The 23,480-nt window shown below is 39.9% G+C and overlaps 1 protein-coding gene across 9 annotated transcripts; it reads left to right on the top strand.

Moving 5' to 3' along the window:
* The first annotated feature begins 10,628 nt into the window (after positions 1-10,628).
* Positions 10,629-22,963, top strand: LOC114297491 (V-type proton ATPase subunit a1). 9 transcript variants are annotated; one of them, XM_082919271.1, is made up of 7 exons: positions 10,630-10,892; positions 13,537-13,581; positions 20,349-20,471; positions 20,746-20,851; positions 21,471-21,584; positions 21,690-21,863; positions 22,060-22,963. In XM_082919271.1, exons 4-7 carry the CDS (start codon positions 20,780-20,782, stop codon positions 22,129-22,131), a joined length of 432 nt encoding a protein of 143 aa, XP_082775397.1. In that variant the 5' UTR covers positions 10,630-10,892; positions 13,537-13,581; positions 20,349-20,471; positions 20,746-20,779; the 3' UTR covers positions 22,132-22,963. The 9 variants fall into 9 exon arrangements, with proteins under 9 accessions (XP_082775393.1, XP_082775397.1, XP_082775398.1 ...); XM_082919273.1 differs by having other exon boundaries at positions 10,713-10,892; positions 20,280-20,471; positions 22,060-22,395; XM_082919267.1 differs by lacking the exon at positions 20,349-20,471 and having other exon boundaries at positions 10,629-10,892; positions 22,060-22,395.
* The last annotated feature ends 517 nt before the right edge of the window (positions 22,964-23,480 follow it).

A 23,480-nucleotide genomic window follows, 5' to 3' on the forward strand; every position in this document is an offset into this window, starting at 1 on the left:
GAAAATTAAATTGTAATCTATGCAATACATGATGTATGGTAATGCTCTCTATAAAAGGGGGAGAGATGGTTTATTGGTGGAATGTTTAGGCCCAAAAGAAGCATTGACAGCTATGGCTGAGGTTCATGAAGGCATCTGTGGTGCTCATCAGCCTGGTGTGAAGATGAGACGGTTGCTTTGAAGGCATTCCTACTATTGGCCAATTATCCTTAAAGACTGCATAGAATATGCAAGAGGTTGCCAGGCATGTTAAAAGCATGGCACAATAAGGCATGTGCCCATAACTAACCTGCATGCAGTAGTGAAGCCTTGGTCATTTAGAGGATGGGCCATGGATATGATGGGAAAAATACACCCACCTTCTTCGAAGTATCATTGTTTCATTTTAATGGCCACTGATTACTTCACTAAATGGGTCGAAGCTAAGCCATACAAGGCTGTAGACCAGACTGAGGTCATTGGATTCATTAAGGACTTAATCCATAGATTTGGTATCCCACAGACTATAATTGTTGATAATGGGATTATGTTTGATGGGAAAATTGTAAAGTCTTTTGTAGCAGAGTTTGGAATTAACCTTATTAATTCCACCCCCTATTATGCACAAGCCAATGGTCAAGCTGAATCATCCAATAAGTCCTTGAACAAAGGAATACAAAAGGTTGTGGAAGACAATCCTAGGGATTGGCATAACTTATTGTTAGATATATTGTAGGCTTATAGAACTTCCCCAAGGTCAAGCACAGGAGTCACCCCTTATGCTTTAGTATATGGGCATGATGCAGTGTTGCTTGTGAAAATTAATGTTAAGTCCTTGAGGGTAAAATGCCAAGACCAGTTAGATCTTGAGCAATACCATCAGAGTATGTGCATGGAGTTAGAAAGCATAGATGAAGCTAGAATTCTGGCATTAAATAATATTCTTTTTCAAAAGAAGAAAGCAGTCAAAAACTATAATAAAAAGGTCAAACACATTGGCTTTCATGAAGATGATTTGGTATGGGAGACAATACTCCCAATAAGGATTAAAAGCCATAAGTTTGGCAAATGGTTACCTAACTGGGAAGGACTATATCAAGTTCACAGAGTCCTGCCTTTTGGAGCATACCATTTGAGAAATTTGAATGGATATGTACATCCCAAAAAGATTAATGGCAGGTATTTGAAGCCTTATTTTCCAACTATATGGGAAACACAAAGAATTTAAATACTAAGTACAAGGACACAAGAATACTCAATGATAAATAAGAATTTGTTTTTCATAAAGAGTTGAATACATTCTGCCATAAATTGGCCCAAAAGTCATTACAATGCCTCAGTTGTTCTTTTACAATGGATGCTCTATTCTTAAAAGATGAAAACAATTGGATGGCTGTGGTCATTTCTTGCTTTCGATCGGCCAGTCCTTAATTGGTAATCTGCAACTTGGTGTCAGTTCGGATTACGGCCTAGTTAACTGCAGATAGCTCTTCCTCAAGTTGAGCTTTCTTCTCCAGTAATTGAGTTCGAAAGTGGGAGACAGAGGAATGTTGTTCCTTTAGCTCTGATACTTCAGTATGTACTGTAGAAACAAAGCTCTGGTCTCTAACCAATTTCTCCTCTACAGCCTTGGCAGCATGGCAAATGTTGATGTAAAAGTCAATAGTAGTTATTGCCTGAGATAAATGACTTGAGACAGTCATGCCAGATTGCTCAACAATCTTGCAGCACTGAAGGAAGCCATTTCTTATTATAGGTCTCTCTAAGGCCTCGAAAGGAATCCTCGAAAAAGATGTCAACAGCTCCAGACAGCTGTCCAAGTCCATCAGAGGCGAAGAAGGCTTACTACTAGAAGAAAAGCTCTCAAAGATTTCTAGTAGGGAATCAGCCAAAACTAATGGTTCAGTCTCATCACTAGCCATTGGAGAGGTGGAAGGCATGTCGAAGAGACTAGCTAGTCTTGCTTCGAAGATATCTACCTCATCCATGGACATGAATGGTGCAGAAAGAGCTTTGGTGGAAGACACAAAGGACTGCATAGGGATAGGAGAAATGACTGGAGCATCTTCAGCAGTCTCCATGGTTCTAGCCACTAGTAGGTCGAGGGAAGAGGGGTTGAACTAGGTAGAGGTAATAGACCATGAGTTGGAGAACTACTAGTGCCCTCTATAGGAGAATCAGCCACCATCAAAGAAGGAGTAACAACTGGAATTTCCTTAGGAGGAGGAGGAAGAAAAGCAAGGCCCGAAAAATAATTAAATTGAGATGAATCAAAAGTCAAATGAAGAAGATATGGGGTTAAGCCAAAAGAAAGAGATCTAGGGATACTTGGCCTCAAGGAAGGTACAGAAAATATAGGGCCTGAAAGTGGAAGAATTATCTGAATGGGCTCCCCATCTTAAGGTTGTTTAACTTCGACTGAAATTAATGGAGTCCTTATTGGAAGAATTGGCAAAGTAGTTGTGGCTGCAAAAGAAGAAACACAAAGTAATGTCAAGTCTCAACACCAAGAATTTGACAAGGGAAAAGAGTAGAAGCATGAGAAAAGTTACTTGTTTCAGAAGTGGTAGCAGTAATGAGAGAGCTACGAAGGGAATAGTGCCCAGTAATATGCTGTCTTCTCGCAGTTTCTCTTTGGGTTGCATCAGCAGCAGCAGCTTCATCTCTTAGTAGTTGTTGCTGCCGCCTTTTTTCAGCTCTTTGAAAAACAATTATGGCCTTAGAATGTTCTTGCTCTACTGCTTTAGCGGCTGCATCATGAGTAGGGTCTTCGACCAAATCAGAAGGAGAAACAATCACATTCATTCTTTTTCTCCTCTATATTGGTATTCCCTTCTCTTTCTCAATCTCTCTTTCTTCAATCTGGGATTCAGATTCCTCAGAAGTGAGTTCTTCTTCTACCACTTTGGCAGTTGCCTCATGGATGGGATCTTCAACCAAATCAGAAGAAGAGATAGTCATCTTTTTTCTTCTTTGTAAGGGTGTCTCTTGCTCTTGATATGCTTCTTCTTCTTCAACTGCCTGAACTTCAGATGCTTCCTTTTCAGGATCAAGTAAAAGTTTCCTTTTCTTCTTTTGCTATTTGCTCCTGAGAAGATTTAAAGCTTAGGTCTTCTAAGGAGAATCTCCCTGTGAAGCACCCGCGCCACCTTAAAAAAAAAGAACTAAAGATAAGGCTAAAAAGCATTATAAAGAAGGCAAAAAGAAAAAAAGTAAGGGTATATACCTTTCTTCGAGGCAGCCCGAGTAACTCTAGAAGGAGTTGAGGCAGCAGGAGTAGACTGTGCGGTGGCAGGCATAGGAACTGAAGTGGTAAGAGCAGTGGAAGAAGTGGCAACTCCAGCTCCTTTGGGCTTGGATTGGGGTACATCCAACACCATCAATAAGTCTTGAGGAGGAATGGCCATGTATACCTCCATATTGCTCACCCACCAGTTTTGGCACTTCTTCAATAAGTTGTCTTGAGGAATGAAATGGGTATACTCAAACTTGATCAAGTCCTGTATAAACTTAGAAGTTGCCTCTTCTAGTCTGGACCTTCGAACCTTTAAATCCCTGGTGATAAAGCTTAAATTGGTGTTACTGCAGAGAGGTATTGGGATCCCTTGTGAGAAGCCAAATTGTCTAGCAAATTGAGCAGGACAATAGGGCTTAACAATGCATTTGTAAGCTCAGGGATTCATGGTCCCAATGAATAACTCTCTGGGGATCAGAATAGAAGCCCATATATCCTTGTGAGGAGGCAAAGCGCAAAACCTATCACTTAGAAAAATTTTCAACCAAGATGGGCCAATGGTAATAGGTTCGAAGGGACGAAAGCTGTAAGAAGGAAGGGAAGTTGGAAGTTGATGGAAGAAAGAGAAGTAAAAAAGCAAAAGTAGAAGGATAGAGTGAAACATTGGCTAGCCTCATGCCATGAGTAGGAGGGTTTGACTCAAAAAATTTAAGGCACTTAGATTGTAGCTCAGTAAAATAAGCAAAATGCCAAAGCTGAAGAATCCAAAATGGACCCCCTTGATTGGTATCCAAGGGTTTCTCAAAAAAAAAAGAGAACAAGCTCTATATACATGACCTAGAACGAATGGAGCCAAGGCCACATTTTTCTGTAGAACAAGGGCTTTGGCAAGAGGGGCAAATTTAGGCATGATTCTTTGAGAAGAAGTGCAGAAAAGGAATTTGCAAAGCCAATATAGTATAAAAGAAAAGAATTCCCTATCAGTTACCGGGCCCTCCTTTCTATTCTCAGCCTTAACGAAGTCACTGTAGGATGAGTTAAGGGAGGGGAGGGAAAAAGGGGTTGCTAGGTCAGGATAATCTGGTCCGATGGGGGTCCTAATGGGGGATAATCCTAATAGATGGCAAATGTCAAGAACAGTAGAGGCCATCGTGCCACATCTAAATTAGAAGAAATTGAAAGCAGAATTTCAAAAGCAAAGAGCAGCGGGTATTAAAAAAGGGTCCTCTGAGATAGTGAACCTGGATAGTTAGAGGGCGTCGAAAAGGCAAAGCTCTTGAAGGTCTAGAGCCCTATCAGGGACAACCCGATCATACCACTCTTGCCACTCCGGTCTCACCGTGGGCCAGCATCGGTGGGGACGGTTCATCCTCTAGTTTCCCCAGTCAAGGCCACCGTTGTAAAGGAGACAATGGTCTTCCAGACGTGGATATAAAGCCGGAAGCTCAGTAAAAATCTCCTTGAATATGGGCCCAAGCACATAGTCTTGTTGCACATGACGACGAGGGATGAAGATGCGTCCGTCGATGGCGCTTTTCTCCCCAGCCTTGTACTTTTCACATTCTGCATTAATGATTCTCTTCAGGGTTACAGACGGACTCGCACGCTCTACGACTGGTACTTTCAATGAAAAAGAAGCCATTGATAGAACGCTTTCTCAGAGGACGAAGCTGGGAAAGGAAGTAGAGAGAAGTGAAAGGTCGGTAGAGATAAAGGGTTTTGCGTGTTGAGCGAGCGAGAAATTTCAGAGCACAAAATAAAAATGTTTTAAAAGCCTTTGTGTCTAGAAGATATATCGCGTAATTCGTTAAGTACTAAAAGTACAAATACGAAGAGTTTCCTTCAATATTGATACTTTTGGAAGGAAAAACACATCCCAAATGTTGACGCCAGCTTCGAAGTAAAATGTTTGGCTTCAAAACCAGATTTTGGCGCCAAAAAATTAAATAACAACGGCTTTGAAACTGAGAAGCCGGCTTCGAAGCACATTCCATGCCTAAGGATGTATGAATGCTTAAGTATTTGTTTGCTTCAAAGGGATTAAAGACCTGTTTTAGGTTTCTTAATGAGAGTAATGTCTTTCGAAGCAAAACTTGATGCCCCTTAAGGATGGGAATTGGTGTTCGAAACATCAACATCAATAGTTGGTTTATATATACAAAAAAGATTATCTTTTCGAACTAAAACAGTGCAGCCCTAAAAAGGAGCTTCCATATTTTGAAAGTATGGACTATTATTCGAAGCAAAAAATGGTCAATTTAAAACTGATTGATCGTACTAACCATGACCATATTTTGGTTATGATTAAAACAAGCTTTAAGGGGTAAGACTGTTGAATTCGAAGCACTGATTCTAAATGAAAATCAACAAAACTGTTAACTTTATTCCATAAATTGGAAAAGTTCTTGTTGGTTTTATAGTGTTTCGTTTAAAACGATTGAGTCTAGATTCGAAGGATAAGATTGTTCAGTTCGAAGCCCTGAATTTGCTTTCAAAGAAAAATGGAGACAAGATCAAACAATGCCAAACAAAGAGAAAAGTTTTAGTTGTATTAAAGCAAAAGCAATTACATCGAATGGCCCTCTTTGGGTACATATTCAAGTTCATAAAAGTAAGGAATAGAATAAATAAAAGATCATGAAATTTGGTCCAACTATGATCAATGAATTTCTGTTCTTTCTTTATTCTATCCTCTATTTCTTCTAGGATTGGCTGCATAAGTTGATGTGCTATCACTTCATACAAGAGCTCTTCAGCCTTTATTTCGAATGCTATTTCTCTCAATCCTTGTTCCAACTCGTCAATATCCAAGTCATCCCAGTACGCAGAGTCTTTATTCTTGAAGTTATCGAATTCTTCAATGAAGTTCTCCGCTTCGTACTAGGCATGAACTCGAAGGGATGAGAGTTGGTCCAGAGATTGAGTGGTGACCACAGAGATCCAATGCCAGTGAAGAAGCAAGGGGAGTTGGTCCAAAAACATGTGAAGCTCTGCTTAGGCGAGGGAGTTGAGGACGTGACCTCGAGTCAGAATGTCACAAGCCCATCGAAAGTTCTTAACAGGAACATCGTCCTCAAGGATATCGAAAGGCAAGTGAGAGAAGGCCGCGAGCAGAAGTTGGGCTTGCTCCCACTCAGCTGGAGTAGGGGAAAGTGGAGGCTTGTAAAGAGGAAAGACCTTATCCGCAGAGAGGGCAAGCCTCAGTCTCTCTGTCCAGTAAGGATTTGGTGGAGGAGGTGGTATGAAAGCTTCCATTTCGGGAGAAGGAGCAAGGGCAGAAGGAACAAAGGCATTAATATAATCGAGCCAGTCAGAAGAGCAAAGCTTTGCCTTCTGGGCTAAGAAGATGGGTTGTACCCTTGTGCCTCTTCTAGGCATCAGGTAGCATGCACTATGTTTGTAGGCATGGAGGATGTGTGCCATGCTACAAGCAGATTGTCCTCCAAACTGCGTCATCGGTCGATGGGCACGTAAGGATAAACCACCGAGCTTCGCGCATAGGAAGAAAACTCTAGAGGATCAGTGAACTCGATGAAGTGATGGTTAATTCACTCCCTTAAATCACAGGCCTCAGGTTCCAACCAGCTTGCCCAATCAGAAGCCCCAGAGGAAGAAGAAGCCACAACCTTATCCCATGCAGAGGGTTGTGAAGAAGAACTTCCCATGTCCATATTTGCAACTTTCTAAATCAAAGGATTGCGGGCAGTTTGTTCGTAGTCCAAGGGTGAATCAGAAGAAGAACTTCCTATGTCCATGTTTGTAACTTTCTGAATCAAAGGATTAAGGGCAATGTGTTCGTAGTCCAAGGGTTGATAAGTTGCAAAGGCTTCCATGACTTGAATATAGAAAGGTGGGTAAAGGTGGCTAATTAATGCAGTGAGGTTCTTTCGAGGAGGAACAGCATCATCAGATGACTCTTCATGTGCTCGATCAATAGAGGAGAAAATTGATTCGGCCATAAGAAATGTATCAGTCTGTTTGAATACTAAGGTGGTGGGGGTGTTCAAAAGATTGAAGGAGAGTTTAATGCAGATGATGAATGACAGTTGCATTTCTGGAAGAATGCAAAGCCCATGCACGTTCTAAGACATGGATAAAAGACCTTGATCCACTAATATCACCAAGTATTGGGTATATTAGTGCGGGGGGTAATGTTGGTTACATATTTTGTATAAGCCAATTACAATTCGACACGTGGCAGAATGAGGGTAATACGGGAAGAATATTCAAGCCTTCAATCATGATCGTACATGTGGCAATTAGTATTGGTTAATACAAGATCTGAGTAGCATTGGATCAGCAAAAAGATACAAAGTGATGTGACTTCAACGGTTACTCACATTCAAATTCAAATTCAGGAGGGAAGCCTAACTGCAAGTGATGGCATAGTGGAGCTAATAATAAGGCAACATGATCAGCGATCATGGAGGAGCAGTTTGACGGTTGAAAATGCAGTTTGATGGTCATCCTTGAGAAGTATAAATAGCAGAGAAGGCCCCAGAAAAAGGCCCCCAGACTCAGATCCAAAAAACCAGTCGTATTCTACTTTATTTCTTTTTCAGTTTTACATTTCCAGTTCTTTACATTTCTGCACTTTAAAATTCCTGTACTGCACTTCGTTCATAGGAGTAGTTTCAAGTAGATTGTTGCTGTAAACCTCTACGAGGCTGAGTTTGGATCATTGTAAGTTTTTCATTTTAATGAAATGCTTCAATTGTGCTTCATTTAATTGTTATTTTGCTTAATTCTCCTAAATCAAGCTACCAGTAAAAGTCCTCTTCATTGAGGCTGAAAGAACTAAAACACAATCGTCTGATAATTGGTTGGCAATTAATTTTCTGTAAGGACTGATTAATCCTTGCTAGCACGCTTGTAATTACAAAAATAACCTTCGAAAGCCAAAAGCCAACAACCATCATATGATATTTAGCTTAGTTATGTGTATTCTTGTGTAACAATGAAGTGATTTGAGGGTGTTGTAAGCAAACTTAGGGTTTGGGTATATATATGGAAAGAGGGGTTATTGTTAAACATGAAATATGTGGGTTTTGAAAATGAAATGGTGTTGGGTCACAAAGGTTGGAAATGATATTTGGGTTGATAATTAGGAAAGGGAAAGTTTTGCCCTAAAATGACTATCATGATTATTTTATAGAGATAATTGAAATTGCCATTGAAAATGTGAAATTGAGAGAGTCCTGATATGAATGGTAGGATAAGTTATGTATTAACTCATTGTTTGGAAATTTGAATAAATTATTTGTCATGAGATTGAATATCTATTTACAAATAACTATATTAGGCAATCGGTGGAGGACAACCATGATTGTTGTAGAAATTACATAAGGATTAGGTGAATTGAAACTGATCTCTTGTTGTTGACATTTGGATATGACTTTGCTTATATACATTGTACATGTATGATTATGTGGGAGTGGAAAGGGGATGTTCTCCATTGTATGATGTTGTGTTTAAATACATTACATATGTATGAATAATTGTTTGGGAGGAGAAATTGGTTGGACTCTATTATAATTAAGTTAGCCGGAACGTACTAGGTGAAAGTCACGAAATTATGCATGGGTGCCTAGCCCGCGGACGAAATATCCGTAAAATGAAAATTGTAGTGCTTGTATAGCCTACGTTTATATGGATCCCGTTTGACAGCTGCCCGCGGACGAAATTTCCGTAAAATAAAAGTTTTGAAGTGTTCATGCATTTTTGATGTGATGGTAGAACTAATGAGTTGAAGTCTCATTTGGATTGTTAAAGAGATAATGAAACTGGTTCATGTAATGAAACGAATGGAAATTGGTACCTTATGATTATATAAACTGTGGATATCTCTATCACTGATGTTGTGTATGCATAGTGTGCTTATACCTTTGCTAAGTTTCATATATTGTGCTAGATGATTTCTACTAAGTTGTGGCTCACCCCATTTGGGAGTAACATTTTCACGTGTTGGTGACTTACCTCCACCAAGACAATAGCTTTAAGGGATATTTTGGGGGGCAAGAACTTCTTTAATTTGAATTGTATATTTTTGTAAAGCCTAGGACTAAATGTGTATGAGCTAGTCTCCTTTTGTGTAACCAAGTTAAGGCTTGGAAAGATGTAAGCCAATAGGGCATTTAATTATGTTAAACCATTTTGTATTATTAACTTCATGTAATGAAATGACTATTTGCTCTGATTCATGTTGTTTTTAATTTATGTTTGGGTAATATTTATTGTATTATTTTGGGGGCACTACATTCGCAAACCATCACCTCCTCCTCCTCCTCCTCCAATTTATTATGTGAATTAAAAATTCAAAGAGAGCATTTTGAGTGCATTTCTACTAAAACCTTAAACCTTAAATGGCAGGTTGATTATAGATTTAAAATATGAAGACAACTATATCTCACCAAAAATTTTGTTATTATTTTGTAGGGCAAACTTCACTTTACCCCCCGTGGTTTGGACAGGGTGCGAATTACCCCCATAACATTTGGAAATCACCACATAACCCCTTTGTGATTGGTAGACTAAAACGCATATTAACTTTTATTAACAAAAGTTGTAAATTGATAGTTATACCCTTCTTCTCTCTCTCTCTCTTCCTTCTCTACTTCTTCATTATATCCAGAAGTGGTATACTCTTCTTCTTTTTCTTCTTCTCTCTCTCTCTCTTCATTCCCTTCTTCTTCCTCCATACCCATTCAACAAATTTCCACTTCCATTCAACAAAACACATGATTTAGCTTCATGCTACCAACTCTAACACACCCACACACACATATAAAGGTTGCCCTATTTTGTATTATCAAAAATGTGGCAATATATTACTTGCCATCAAAATTCATTAATTATTTATGAACAAATAAACTAATCATTAGTACATAAAAAAAGAGAAGAAGCTTTCTCTAGAGTCAATAACAGATGTTATTGGACCCTCATGGGTTGATTATGCAGCATATATTTATCATTCAAATCATTCATATTGTAAGACTCATTTGATCATTCTTACAAAAATCAAATTAAATAGTTGTTGATGCATTGTTATGTTATATTTGTCTTTAAAATAATGAATAGTATATTTTTAAAATTACAATTATCATTTTTTTGACTAACAATGTGATCTAATAATATAGTTACGATTATTCAAATAAATTGATTTTTTATAAAAAAATAATATTTTTGATAGATCGTATGAATAATTTAGATTTTTAAAGTGAACCCTTACAAATAAATAATTAAAAGGGGTGAAATATAGCATTTTGTTTGAAAAGTGAGTTGGGATTAATTTAATTTGTTAAAAGAAAAAATAGATTAAAAAATTAATAAAATAAAATATTACATTTAAATTATAATAATTTCATTTTTAATGTCACAAAATTATAAAATGTCAAAAATTATTCTTAAATAAATTTGTTTAATCAGATTAAAATAATTTTAAAAATTCGGCTAATTCCATCGGAATCATCAGATCTGGAGATCTAGTCAGTCTCTCTGTGTCTCTATTCCATCGCAATCATCACTCGGTTGATGGAAAATGGAGTACATAGACAACTTGCCAGCCATGGATCCGATGCGCTCCCAGAAGATGACTTTCGTTCAGCTCATTGTCCCCGCCGAGTCCTCTCACCGTGCCGTCTCTTACGTCGGCGAACTCGGCCTCCTTCAATTCCGAGACGTACGCTTCCACTCTACTCAGATCCTCCTTTTTTTTTCTTTTTTTTTTTCTTTCTTCTTTTTTCCATTGCATACTCATCTTCAATTGATGTGCTAATTCGCTTTCATGAATTCCAAATTTATAAGTTTTTTTTTTTTTTTTTTTTTTTTATGCTTTTTTAACCTTCTGATTCTCTCTAGGCACGCAAATCGCAGACTAGTGTGGTATAGCTAGGGTTATTGTAATTGGAGATGGTATTGGATGCAATCTCAGTGGAAATTTGATGAGTGGAACAAAAATTTCACACGGTCATACATTGAGACATTTGTGTAGTTTTGGATTTATAGGTTGTTATGTCTTGAAAAAGTGCAATGGATGGTATAGTGGAGGGTGAATAGGACCAAATTATGCAAATTATTAATCAATTTTATCTGCCAGAAATTTAAAGCAATCAAATCATAACCACAAGAACAAGGATTTTTTGTGTAACCATCGAAGAGAGGAAAATCATGGTCACTTGGCTCGCAAATCAATCAATTATTTCAAGAGATTAAAACATGACTCAAATAAAGTGACTTAAAACTCTTACCATTGACATCCGTTTGTTCTTGACTCACCAGTGGCGCTGACCCCTGTTGGCTTGAACTCCACGGATTTCTCTGATCCCTGCAATGCAAATCTGTCACCATCATCCTTCTCTTGAATACAAATTGACTCCACCACAGATTGTTTAACACTGCTATCACAATCGACCAATGACAAACATGGTGCAATTAGGTTATTTATACTATGTGGCTTTGAATTTGCACAACTACATCACCTTTATTTTATTACAAGGAGGGCAATGTGATGTGTCTAGGTATGTATTTTGAGTAGAGCTTCTCTCTAGAATGCTGAAGGATCTTTTGTGTAGTATTTTACAGCGCACACTAGGAGCTTAGAGAGAATAAAAAAGAAAGTTTACAAGCAGAGCTATTAAGGATGGAGAGGAGAGTGACTTGAAGAGCTTTCTACTAGCTTGATCCTTGAGAGCTTCTACCACACTTCTCCTTATAGGCAAATGCTCAAAAATATATTCAAACAAGCATCTCAATTAGTCTTAAAGGTCTGCATCAAAAGCCTTCAAATTAGGGATGATGAATGATGACCAACTCTAGGTCACTTGAGCAACTCATTTTGGTGCGAAATTTGTTGTTTGCTCCATGGGTCAGTCGAGTGAGTCTTTCAAGCGATTGCCACCATCAAACATTTTGGCCTGATTTTTTCTTCTCAAATTCAATCAAAAAATCGATCCCTCAATATCTTTTGTCCATTTTTAATTTTGTGCTAGGTCTAGTAGGTAGCTAGAGCGAGGTTGTTTCTACCCCCTATCGCCACTATTGATCCATCACAACAATCGATCTGTCACCACAGTTTCGACTGCCACCCCAATTCATTCCGTAAATCCATTTCGGAAATCAAGATCCACAATATAGCAATAACAAAAATCTCATCCCAAATTTACAATATGAAGCTTGAAATCTTGTTCCGTCGTACGAGGTACAAGGGATTGTGTGTTATTAGATTGGCTGGGCCAAAGTGGGTAGGAGGAAAGGGAGCATGGGGTGGGTGGTGTGGTGGATGTTAGGTGTGGGGATGGATTTAGGGAAAGAAAGGGGAAGAGGGAGGAGGAGAAAAGGGGCTGAGGGCTAAGAGGGAAGGGGTGAGGATGGTGGGGGAAATGGTGGTGATGGCGGTAGTTGGGGAAAGTGGTGAAGGGGGTGATGGTGTCCTGGGGGAAGTGGTGAGGGGGTGGTGTGGGAAGTAATGAGGGGTGTGGTGGTTGTAATGGTGGTTTGTTTGTTCAAGGTCTAAACAAAGAGGAAAAATTTGTCATTATCTTCTCCTATTTGGTTTTGCACTGTATAAAGAGCCCACGTGAGCTTCACTTTCACATGAGCATCTGTTGTCAACTTAGCAAACATAAGTTAATAGGACCACATTGTTAGTTGCCTGTAAGTGGGAGGGTGATTGTTACAATTGAAAAATGTGGGATCAAAGTGGAATTTAGGGTAATTTGTAGGGATTCTAATTGTAATTCACCTATTATTTGCTGATGCTAGGTTTCTATTAATTTGATTTGAATCTTCACAAAGAAACAAAGAAGAGGGAATTTTACTTATTATCTTCCTCTATTGGGTTTTGCACTGTATAGAGAGCCCATGTGAGCATCTTCGGTCAATTTAGCAAACAGAAGTTAATAGAAGGACCACATTGATAGTTGCTTGTAAGTGGGAGGGGTTGAGTTTTACAATTGAAAAATGAGGGACCAAACTGGGATTTGGGATAAAGTGTAGGGATGCTACGTGTAGTTTACCCATTATTTACTGATGTTACGTTTATATTATTTTGGTTTGGATTTTCTCAACAGAACTGATGGTGTAAGCAGTTAGAATTATGTAATCTTTATTAGATTGTGAATTTGGAATTGTGTTCAATCTCGTTTTTCTTTTGGGGAGAAACTCTGCCATAATTTTCATATTGTGAAAAATGTAGTTTTACTCGGTTTTCTTTTACAAAATTGTTAGCTTATTTTCTAACCAAATAAAAAATAAAGGACCTTTTTTTCTTATTTTTTAATTATTAATTGATCAATGCACTCACTTTTATGAATTGTTCTTGGCAGTTGAATGCTGATAAAAGCCCTTTCCAGCGAACATTTGTTAATCAGGTATTGTTTATAAGAACTGCTATTTGCTTTTGTATAGAATGTTTAATCAAAACTTTTATTACTTTTTTTCTTGTAATGAATGGTTTGCACATTTTATATTCAGTACAGGTACTACAACTAAAACCCAACATCGATGGAAACCTATGTTTTCTCTAGCTTTATGTTGTGTGTGGTAAATAAAGTTGTTAGTATAATTAGCTCATGGCATAAATTCCTGCCCGTGTAATTGTATTTGCAGTTTTCATGCTTCCTCAACTCATTGAACAGAGAAGTCTGTTGGTATCTACATCATCATCTTTCCATTAAGTATTGACAAATAAAATTACACTCAACCATTTTAGCTATCTAAGTGTACAAGCTATGTTGTGATGTGAGATACTTTATGTCACTAGAGTTATATATACGTGTACAAATTTATACAGTCTTTGTTTCTTCCAGTAAAGTGGAAATGGAAGTCTTCTGCTTCACTTGCCTTTATATTGGTCTTTAACAAGAGGACGGGTCCGAATTGTGCCCGTGCTTCGTATCTTAGATTAGCTCTTGTTTTTTATTCCATTTACCTCTCTCTACAAAGAGAATTTGTGAGTAGTGGGAGTTTAGGACGGTGGAGCACAATTTGAATTTTGTGAAATTATCAGTTTGCCCTTATTTTAGAGAAAGTGTCATGGATTTGTTTTGGAAGAATACAAGGAGCACTAAAACAATAGTCAGGCTTAATATAGTTGAGTGATGAACAAGAAAGATTAATTATGCGCCACTTTAATGCCCAACTTTTTAACTTTTTAACATCATGAGGAATGCCTTTCATGTTCTTAACAAATACAAGCAAATGAGGGACAAGGCTATTACCCGTTATCACCATTTGTTGAGAGAGAAAAATAACAACAATAGAAGAGCTCAGTAAGTTGGCTTTTCTTTCTATGGAATATGTATACCAATTGAAATTTGGGTGCTAGATGGATGTTGTGAAATTTTTTTTTTTTTGATAAGTAATTAATTTTATTAGAAAAGCATCAAGAAGATGCAAAGAATACAAAGAATCTAGAACTCCTAACCAATAATATTATCCAAAAAATCTATGAAAACAAATATATCCGGGTTAAGCAACAAGCGATTCTGAAGCCAAGACACCGACTGAGTAATGTCGAGAAACGTCCGTCGATTCCTCTCCAACCAAACCAGCCACATCAAACAAAAAGGCACGACGAATCAAATCCGCCGACATCAACGACCAACACGAGCCCCTCCCCAACTCCATAGCATCTCCAACACCCTCTGGGGCTGCACCCAAACAACCCCAAACAAAGAGCATACCAACCCCCATAAATGAGATGCCACATTACAATGAAGAAATAAATGATCCACCGACTCTGCATCCATACAACACATACAACAGCGATTCACTAAGACATGACCTCGACGGACCAAATTATCAATAGTGAGATTCCGGCCCAAAGCAGCTGTCCACAAAAAGAACACTACCTTAGATGGAACGCCCGGAACCCAAATGCTTCACCAAGGGAACAACGTAGTTGCCCCCCCCCCCCACACCAGACTCCGATAAAAGGATGACACCGTAAAGACGCCTTTTGTACCCAGCACTGTCCACACCACCCTATCCTCCCCTCGCCCAACGGGCCCCAAACCATATAAGAACCCCAATATCTCCTCCAATTGAGTAGCCTCCCAATCCTGAACTACCCGCCGCAGGCGGACGTCCCAGACTACCACCTCTCCATTCCCAAAACAGTTCGCCATAGTCACCTCAGGGTCCGCCGCAATGCCAAAAATCAAAGGAAATCGATCTTCCAACAACACCTCCCCACACCATTTATCCCTCCAAAACCTAACCCTCTTCCCATTTCCCACTCGGAAATGCACCCGATCCCAAAACTCATCCCTCCAAAACCAAATCCCTCTCCACAATCCCCGCCCATGAAATCTTGTAACTTTTTTGGTCCTCCAATCCCCGCTATCCACCCCAAATTTTGCAGCAGTCACCCTTCGCCAAAGCCGGTCTCGCTCCCACGCAAAACGCCAAAACCATTTACCCAATAAGGCTCGATTAAAAGTAACCAAACTCCGGACCCCCAAACCACCCGCATCCTTTGGAGAACAAATCCGATCCCATCCCACCAAATGATAACGGAAAACCTCCTCTCCACTCCCCCACAGAAAATCTCTCTGAAACTTCTCCAAACGTCGAGCCACAGAAATCGGAATTACCTGTACCGACATAAAGTAAGTCGGAATACTACTCAGCACACTCTGAATCAAAGCAAAACGTCTCCCTTTTGACAAATATTGCTTCTTCCAACCTGCCAGCCGCCGCTGCACTCGCTCCACCACACCATTCCACACCCCTTGCGACTTAAAAGTAGCACCTAATGGCAAGCCTAAATAAGAAACTGGCAGAGCTTACACCTTGCACCCCAAAATAGCTGCTAACACGGGGACTCTGTCAACCTCCCCTACTGGGATTAACTCAGACTTACTCAAATTCACTCTTAGACCCGAGACCGTCTCAAAACACACCGCAAATAGCCCAACTGCTCAGCACGCGGCTCGCAAAAGACCAAAGCATCATCTGCATACAAAAGATGCGAAACACCCACCACTCCTCCGCCCAAAGATCCGACCGAAAAACCCTCCAACAAGCCTTCAGCTACAGCCCGTCCCAAAAATCTAGTAAAGGCCTCCATTACCAAGAGGAACAACAATGGCGACAAGGGGTCTCCCTGTCTAAGGCCACGAAAAGTAGAAAAGAATCCCACCGGTGTACCATTCACCAATACAGATAGCTGGACCGTAGCAATACAAAATTTCATCCACCGACACCATTTCTCCCCAAAACCTATCCGCCTCATAACGTAGAAGAGAAACTCCCAATTAACACTATCATAGGCCTTCTCAATATCCAACTTACAGATCACCCCGGGACGCCCTTGCCGAAGCCTCGAGTCAACACATTCATTAGCTACTAATATGGCATCCAGAATCTGACAACCCCCGATGAATGCATTTTGAGCTTCAGACACCACTGTTGGCAAAACACCACTGTCGGCGTGTCCGTGTCGTGTCACGTGTCCGTGTCCATGCTTCTTAGCATCTAGATTTCTGTCGGAAGCACACCTCCTCCATACGAGCCAGACGAACAAAATCTTGCCTAGCCGCCTCCCTCTTAGCAAGATCTGCTTCCCTTAACCCCCCATTCATCTCCAGCTCATCGAACAACTGCAAAATCCCTAGCACTTCCACTTTCTGCGTCTCTAGCTGACCGAACGACTCTGTGTTCCACTGTTTCAAGTTACCTTTAAGTAGCTTTAGTTTTTGAGTCAGCCTACCACTCAGCGAGCAAACACCACGTAGCTCTGCCACCACTTCTGGACCATGTCAATGAAACCGGTAGACTGTAACCACATGTTCTCAAAACGGAATGGCGTAGGCCCGCCACGAAAACCTCCACTATCCAACAGAAGAGGCCAATGATCTAAACTGGACGAGGCAAACGAAGCTGCATAACCCCCGCAAAATGTTCCTCCCAATTTCCGCTGACCAAAAATCTATCAATTCGAGACATCTGCTGCCCATTAGACCAAGTAAAGCTCCCCCCATGAAGCGGTAAATCCATCAGTTGACAATTATCAATAAATGTACAAAAGGCCCGCATTGCACCGTTCACCCGACTATTCCCCACCTTCTCAATCGGCCCTCTGACCACATTAAAATCACCCCCCACACACCATGGTTCCGACCACCGGAACGCAACCATTTCCAGCTCTAAAAAAAACTCAGCCCATTCGGCATGACGAACCGGCCCATATACTCCTGTAAACACCCATCGAAAACTATCTGCCACACACCTAAACAAGCAAGAAACCGAGAAACCCCCTAACTCCTATCCCCCCCTCACTACGATCCTGTTGTCCCAACAAAGTAGAATCCCTCCTGCTGAACCCACTGCAGGCAAATAAATCCATTCCACAAAACGACCACCCCAAATTTGTCGCACCACCGCATCCTCCATTACCTCCATTTTTGTTTCTTGTAAACATACCACATCCGTTTTAGCATTTCGCACCACTGTACTGACAACCATCCTCTTATCCCTATCGTTCAACCCTTACACATTCCATGACAAAATTTTTAATCTCATTTCAACAAAAGGCCCCCCCCCCTCCCGTGGCTTACGAACCTCTCGCCCTGTCATCCTGTCGACATGGTCATAATTAATTGAACAATGCAGATTTTTAAGCTCACGAGCCCCTTTCCGGTCTGCTGCTGGCGACAGCTTTCCGTCCGTTCCAGAACTAGAACTCCCTGGCCTCCGTGATGCCTCTACCGCTGAAAATAATCGCATGGCCTCTGCCTCATGTCCTTCAAACGACACTCTTAACAAGCGGCTTACCTCACTAATCCTGTCCAGGACCCATTCAGACACAGCAGCGTCAGAAGGAATCGCAGTTTCACCAAACCCAGCATGATGGCCTGAAGCTGAGTTTGAACCGTCTTGCCACAGCCCTTTGTCACTTTCCATAGCCAAGGGCTGAACCACCAGGGATAGTTCTTTCCCAACATCAACCACAGTCTCCATTCGATCGCCCCACGAAATCGCAGCTATCGGCGTATCTTCCCTATATCGACCCCCATCGTCGTGAGACTGTGGCAGAAAAGCCCCTACCTCGAGACGACTGACCTCGGCCACCTGCTCCACCCCCTGCCAAGGTGCGAAATCCTCACCACCATCAGCCAAGCATTGATCCGACGTCGATGGGTCGCCCGTCGTTACAGTCAGAACTCTCGTAGAGGTCAAAACCCGATCCGCTTGAGGAAGATCCAATCCCTGATAAAGGGTATCAAAAATCTTGGCCACTGGAGTCGTGTGTCCATTAGATTGGACCCTACTCTGCCCAGATGGACTCTTCCCTGTATTGCCCAAGAGCTCATTCAATTGAAAGTGGCCCACTTTCCCCACACTAAGCCCAAATCCACTGCCAGAAGCCCTCCTAGAGCCCACATGCACTGTAGGTTTTTTATTTGGCCCAAGCCCATTAAATGGACCCAGACCCAGTCCCAGTCCCAGTCCCTCTCGTTTGCCGTTTTGGTCACAGGTGGAACGAAATTGTGGCCCAACAAATTGAGTACCTCCCCTAATCTTTCGGCCCAAGGTAGGCCCAGCCCCCTGACCTCGCTGCTTTGGTAACCAAATCTAAGATGATCTGACCCTATCTCTATTATTCTGCAAATCTGGCCTCCGCCATTCTCGCCCAAAATCACGACGTCCAAATCTCCCTAAATCTTGCGATTCCAAATTCGGTCGTTGCTGGGCACGATTTTCCGGCGAGCTCCATCGCTCTATGGCCGGACCCACCTCTAACCAGACTGGAAGGATGTACCGCCATTGGCCCCATCTAACATGAATCCGCGGCGGAACTCCATGCCCCGAACCCCGAACCTTCAAACAAATACAACCCAGTGACTCCATCGTCGTCGTCGTCGCAACATCGGTGGCCAGAAAACCCCCACACCGATCCCCAATTGCTCGAAACACTTGCTCCCCTCAAAGGTGAATCGGAAGTCCCAACACCTGTACCCAAACACTCTGTAGGGGCAAAGAACGACCCTTAGTGCACAGTACCTCCGGCGACCACCGTTCAAGCTGTAGGGGTCGACCATCAACCACCCATGCATTATTCAGAATCCGAGTAGCATTACCTCTGTTCGAAAAGGCGAACATTACAAATTGGCCTCCAATCGGTTTCACTTGTACCCCTCTAGTGACGCTCCATGCCCGATTTGCCCATGCCGACAACCGGTGAGCCTCCATGCCCTTCTCCCCCAGAGCACCCACTCGACCTACCAAACAAGAATCCAAAAAACCGAGCCACCCTAGTTCGGACCCCTGCTGGACTTCCACCTCCCTACCAACAGACCTCGCCACTGCTACCCCCGCACCGTCTGGCCAAGCTCTTACTGTACCAATGTGATTTGGACGCCCCCTGGACACCCAACCATTATTTCCCCAAAAACCTTCCAGAACCAAGGCAACCCCTTCCCAACCGTCTCCGTAAGATGATTGAGGGATGAAAATCTGTCGTCGCCGATCCCCCGACTGGACCATAACCTGAACTTCCTCGCCCTCCTCCCCGTGACGAAGCCAACAGGCCACACTTCGTCGTCCCCATTGGCCACCCTACTAGACACTCGAAGCAATTGTGACGCCACCCACTTAATCTCAGCACCAACCAAATCAATAGCCCGATGAAGTCCCTCCCCCCGTTCAACAATCTCGACACGTCTGCATCCAATGCCATCTTCCTGCCCCTCCTCGAACTCAAAAGATCGATCACCATGAAAAATCAGTCGCCGGCGAGATAAATCCTCCGAAACCATGCCTCACTCCATAGCCATCCAACTGTGAACTTACGCCAAGTTTCCTAATGTTATCAATCCAAGCCCACCATTGCATTTAGAATTCATCTCATGCTTTCATGCATCCAAATATCCGGATGGATGTTGTGAAATGCCCATCTAGATAAGGTATGAACTTAGTGGTAAACAAAATTACTTAAATATTTTATATAGGTAGAATGATATCTACTACAGTTTCCTTTTATCATTTTTATTTTCATATTTCTAGATCACCTTGAGGTATGAACTTAGTGCTAAACAAAATTACTTCAATATATTTTTTATAGGTGGAATGATATCTACTACAGTCTCCTTTTATCATTTTTATTTTCATGTTTTTGGGAGTCATTTCACAGGTAAAAAGATGTGCAGAAATGTCAAGAAAGCTACGGTTTTTCAAAGATCAAATACAAAAAGCCAGTCTAATGTCTTTTGCTCATCCTGCTATGCTAGAAGACGTGGAATTGGAGGAATTAGAGGTCCATTTCTAGTTATTAATCCTCATCTACTGACAAGGGAACCTTTTTTTTTTTTGTCCTCATAATTTTTATGTTGTTTTCCTTTCTTTCTGTCTGGATTTTTTTACCCCCTCTTGTAGTGCCAGCAATAACCATATGCTGTAAGAAATGGTCAAAAAGTGAAGAACCATTTCCTCTTTCTTGCAAAGGCAACTTTTCTTAGAGAACTAATGTGCATTTTTTCTATTAAGTTATGATCTAATGTGCTTTATTATTGTCTTTCTCTTAATTCTAGATACAACTTGCTGCGTGAACATGAGTTGATTGAAATGAACCATAACATTGAGAAACTACGACAAACGTACAATGAGCTGCTAGAGTTCAAGATGGTACTGCAGAAGGTATACTTTCTTGCAATTTTCTTGAGTGCAGTGGGCACCGATAACATCTATATGCTGCTTCTCGATATAAATGCCCTTTTACAGTTACAGAAGTAATGATTGTGGGAAAACCTACCATTACTCAAGTGATATATTTATTTCTCAAATTCATGTATTTAAGCTGCTGTTTTGCTATTTACAGATATGTAAATCAAGCTGCTTCTTTGTGTGATCAAAGCTTTCCTGATCATTTGTTGGTTTCTTTTCTTTTGCTATCTCAAATATAAAAATACTTGTTTATTAAGTCTTTACAGTGATTGTATCTTCAAGAAATTATCTTTACTTTATATCTGCAGTTCTAGCCTCATTGCTTCTATATTTGACTCACTGTAAACATTGGCTCATGAGCCCCAAATTGTCAAGTGATCTCTGTTTTTTCCTTATTAATGTGTTCATTATTTCAGATGGAGTATAAATACATCACATACCTAAATCTACTTAATTATTATGAAATTTGTGGCTAAATAGACCTTTGCCGAATAACTGAAGTTATGTTTCTTGACAATGTATGTATATGAAGCATTCCTTTCAAAATCTAGTTTTATTTGCTTTTCTCATGCCTTCACATGGGTGATTCCAGGCAAGTGGTTTCCTTGTTTCAAGTAAGAGCCATGCAGTTGCAGAGGAAAGAGAGTTAGATGATCATGTGTACTCTAATGATGACTATGCAGATACAGCATCTTTACTTGAACAGGTAATTGGCTGCTTTGTTGAATACTATTTTGCATGATTAACTATAAACATGAAACTTTTTCAGCAACGATTAACATGGTCATTCAATAAATAATTTATTCTACAGGAGATGCGACATGAGCCATCAAATCAATCTGGTTTAAGATTTATTAGTGGCATTATCAGTAAATCCAAACTTCTTAGGTTTGAGCGAATGTTGTTTCGTGCGACAAGGGGCAACATGCTTTTCAATCAGGCACCAGCTGATGAACCAATTTTGGATCCTGTAACAACTGAAATGGTCATCTTTTTCCTTATTTCGATTATTACTTTTTGGGAAAAATCTTATCTCAATTTATTCTTCATTAGAACTTACAATATGAAAATTTGACCAAGTCTACTTATTAATGGTATACTTTTTTTTTATTGCTATCAAGAACGGTGGATGAATTCTTTTACATTAAAAAAATTTGACTCTTCTGATATTGTCCATGCAGGTTGAGAAAATGGTATTTGTAGTGTTCTTCTCAGGGGAGCAGGCAAAAACAAAAACAAACGAAAATTTGTGAAGCATTTGTGCAAATTGCTATCCTGTACCTGAAGATATAACGAAACAGAGGCAACTAACTCGAGAAGTATGCTTTTGAATTTTACTGACTGTATTTTCAACATGCTCGCAAGAAAGATAATTTGATGATATGTTTATTCCATTTTCCCTATTATTGCTTAGCGGATAATGTAGTGTAGTTTACTTGTAACTAGCAAAATATCGCGTGTGTTCTTTACAAGAAAGTTAATAAAAAATAAAATAAAAGATAGAACTTTTTCTGCCATGCAGAATCCTATGTCAAATACAGGACAAGAGTTGAGTGAAAATATTTCCATCAAGAAAGTGGTTATAATATTATTCACACTTTCCTGTGACAACCAAGGGTCAAAATTTTGTTTTAGTATGTTGTTAAAGTTAGCTTGGAAACGAAAATGTTTTGGAAATATTTTGTAAATGTAAGTTGAATTTGAATGACAAAAGAATTTGAAAACGTTTGGAAATAAGTACTAAAATCTATATAAAAGCTAATATATTCTCAATATTAAATAATTGAACATGTTGAGGTCTATCACTATTAAAAACTCATAAACAAAAGGTTTAAACTTAGTTGGGAAAGGTGTTTTTCATTGTAAGAAAAAAGAAAAAAGAAAAAGAAAAAAATACTTTGTAACCAAAATGAAAATAAAATAAAACAAGTGACTTAATCATGCTTGTTAAGTTCATGTTCTGTATCTTGCCTCTTGTCCTTTCTAGTTTATCTGATTCTCCAAAAAAAAGAAAAAAAAATACAGTATCTGTAATTTTTTGAATATTTATGGTTCTCTATAAATCAATTATTATTATTGGTGTCGGGGAAAGTCATTGATAATAGGGAAATGAAATGGTTACGGTTTAAGTTTACTGATAATTTGATAAACCGATCTTTGAAAGTTAACAATGGAAATTACAACAATCTTTGGATCTATTCTAACAAAATCATTTTTTATGATTTTATTTTATTTTATTTTATTTTTTGTGTGTTTGATTGTTACTTTTTAACTAATGTGCTAGTAATTGTATTAATAATAGTGTGAGTGATAATTGCTGGGCGGTAGTTATGATGGTGGCGGAGTTAGCGGAGATGGCGGTGAAAGTTTTGGTGACATAGATAAGTATTTAATTTGAAAATTGTTTTTACCTTTTAAAAATATTTTTAAAAAAATGATTTCCATTCAAATAAATTTATTTTCAATGTCAAAAGCGTGAGTAATTTTGAGAATGCCCCTACTCCTTAACCATTTTGTTTTGTGTTAAAAATATGTCGAAGCGTATTTATCTTATAACTGTATTTGTATTCTGGATACATAAAAAATAAATAGGAAGTGTAAT

The sequence above is a fragment of the Camellia sinensis genome, chromosome 3 (genome assembly GCF_055761805.1).
Source record: "Camellia sinensis isolate YWXY chromosome 3, ASM5576180v1, whole genome shotgun sequence".
In the NCBI taxonomy this organism is placed as follows: Eukaryota; Viridiplantae; Streptophyta; class Magnoliopsida; order Ericales; family Theaceae; genus Camellia; species Camellia sinensis.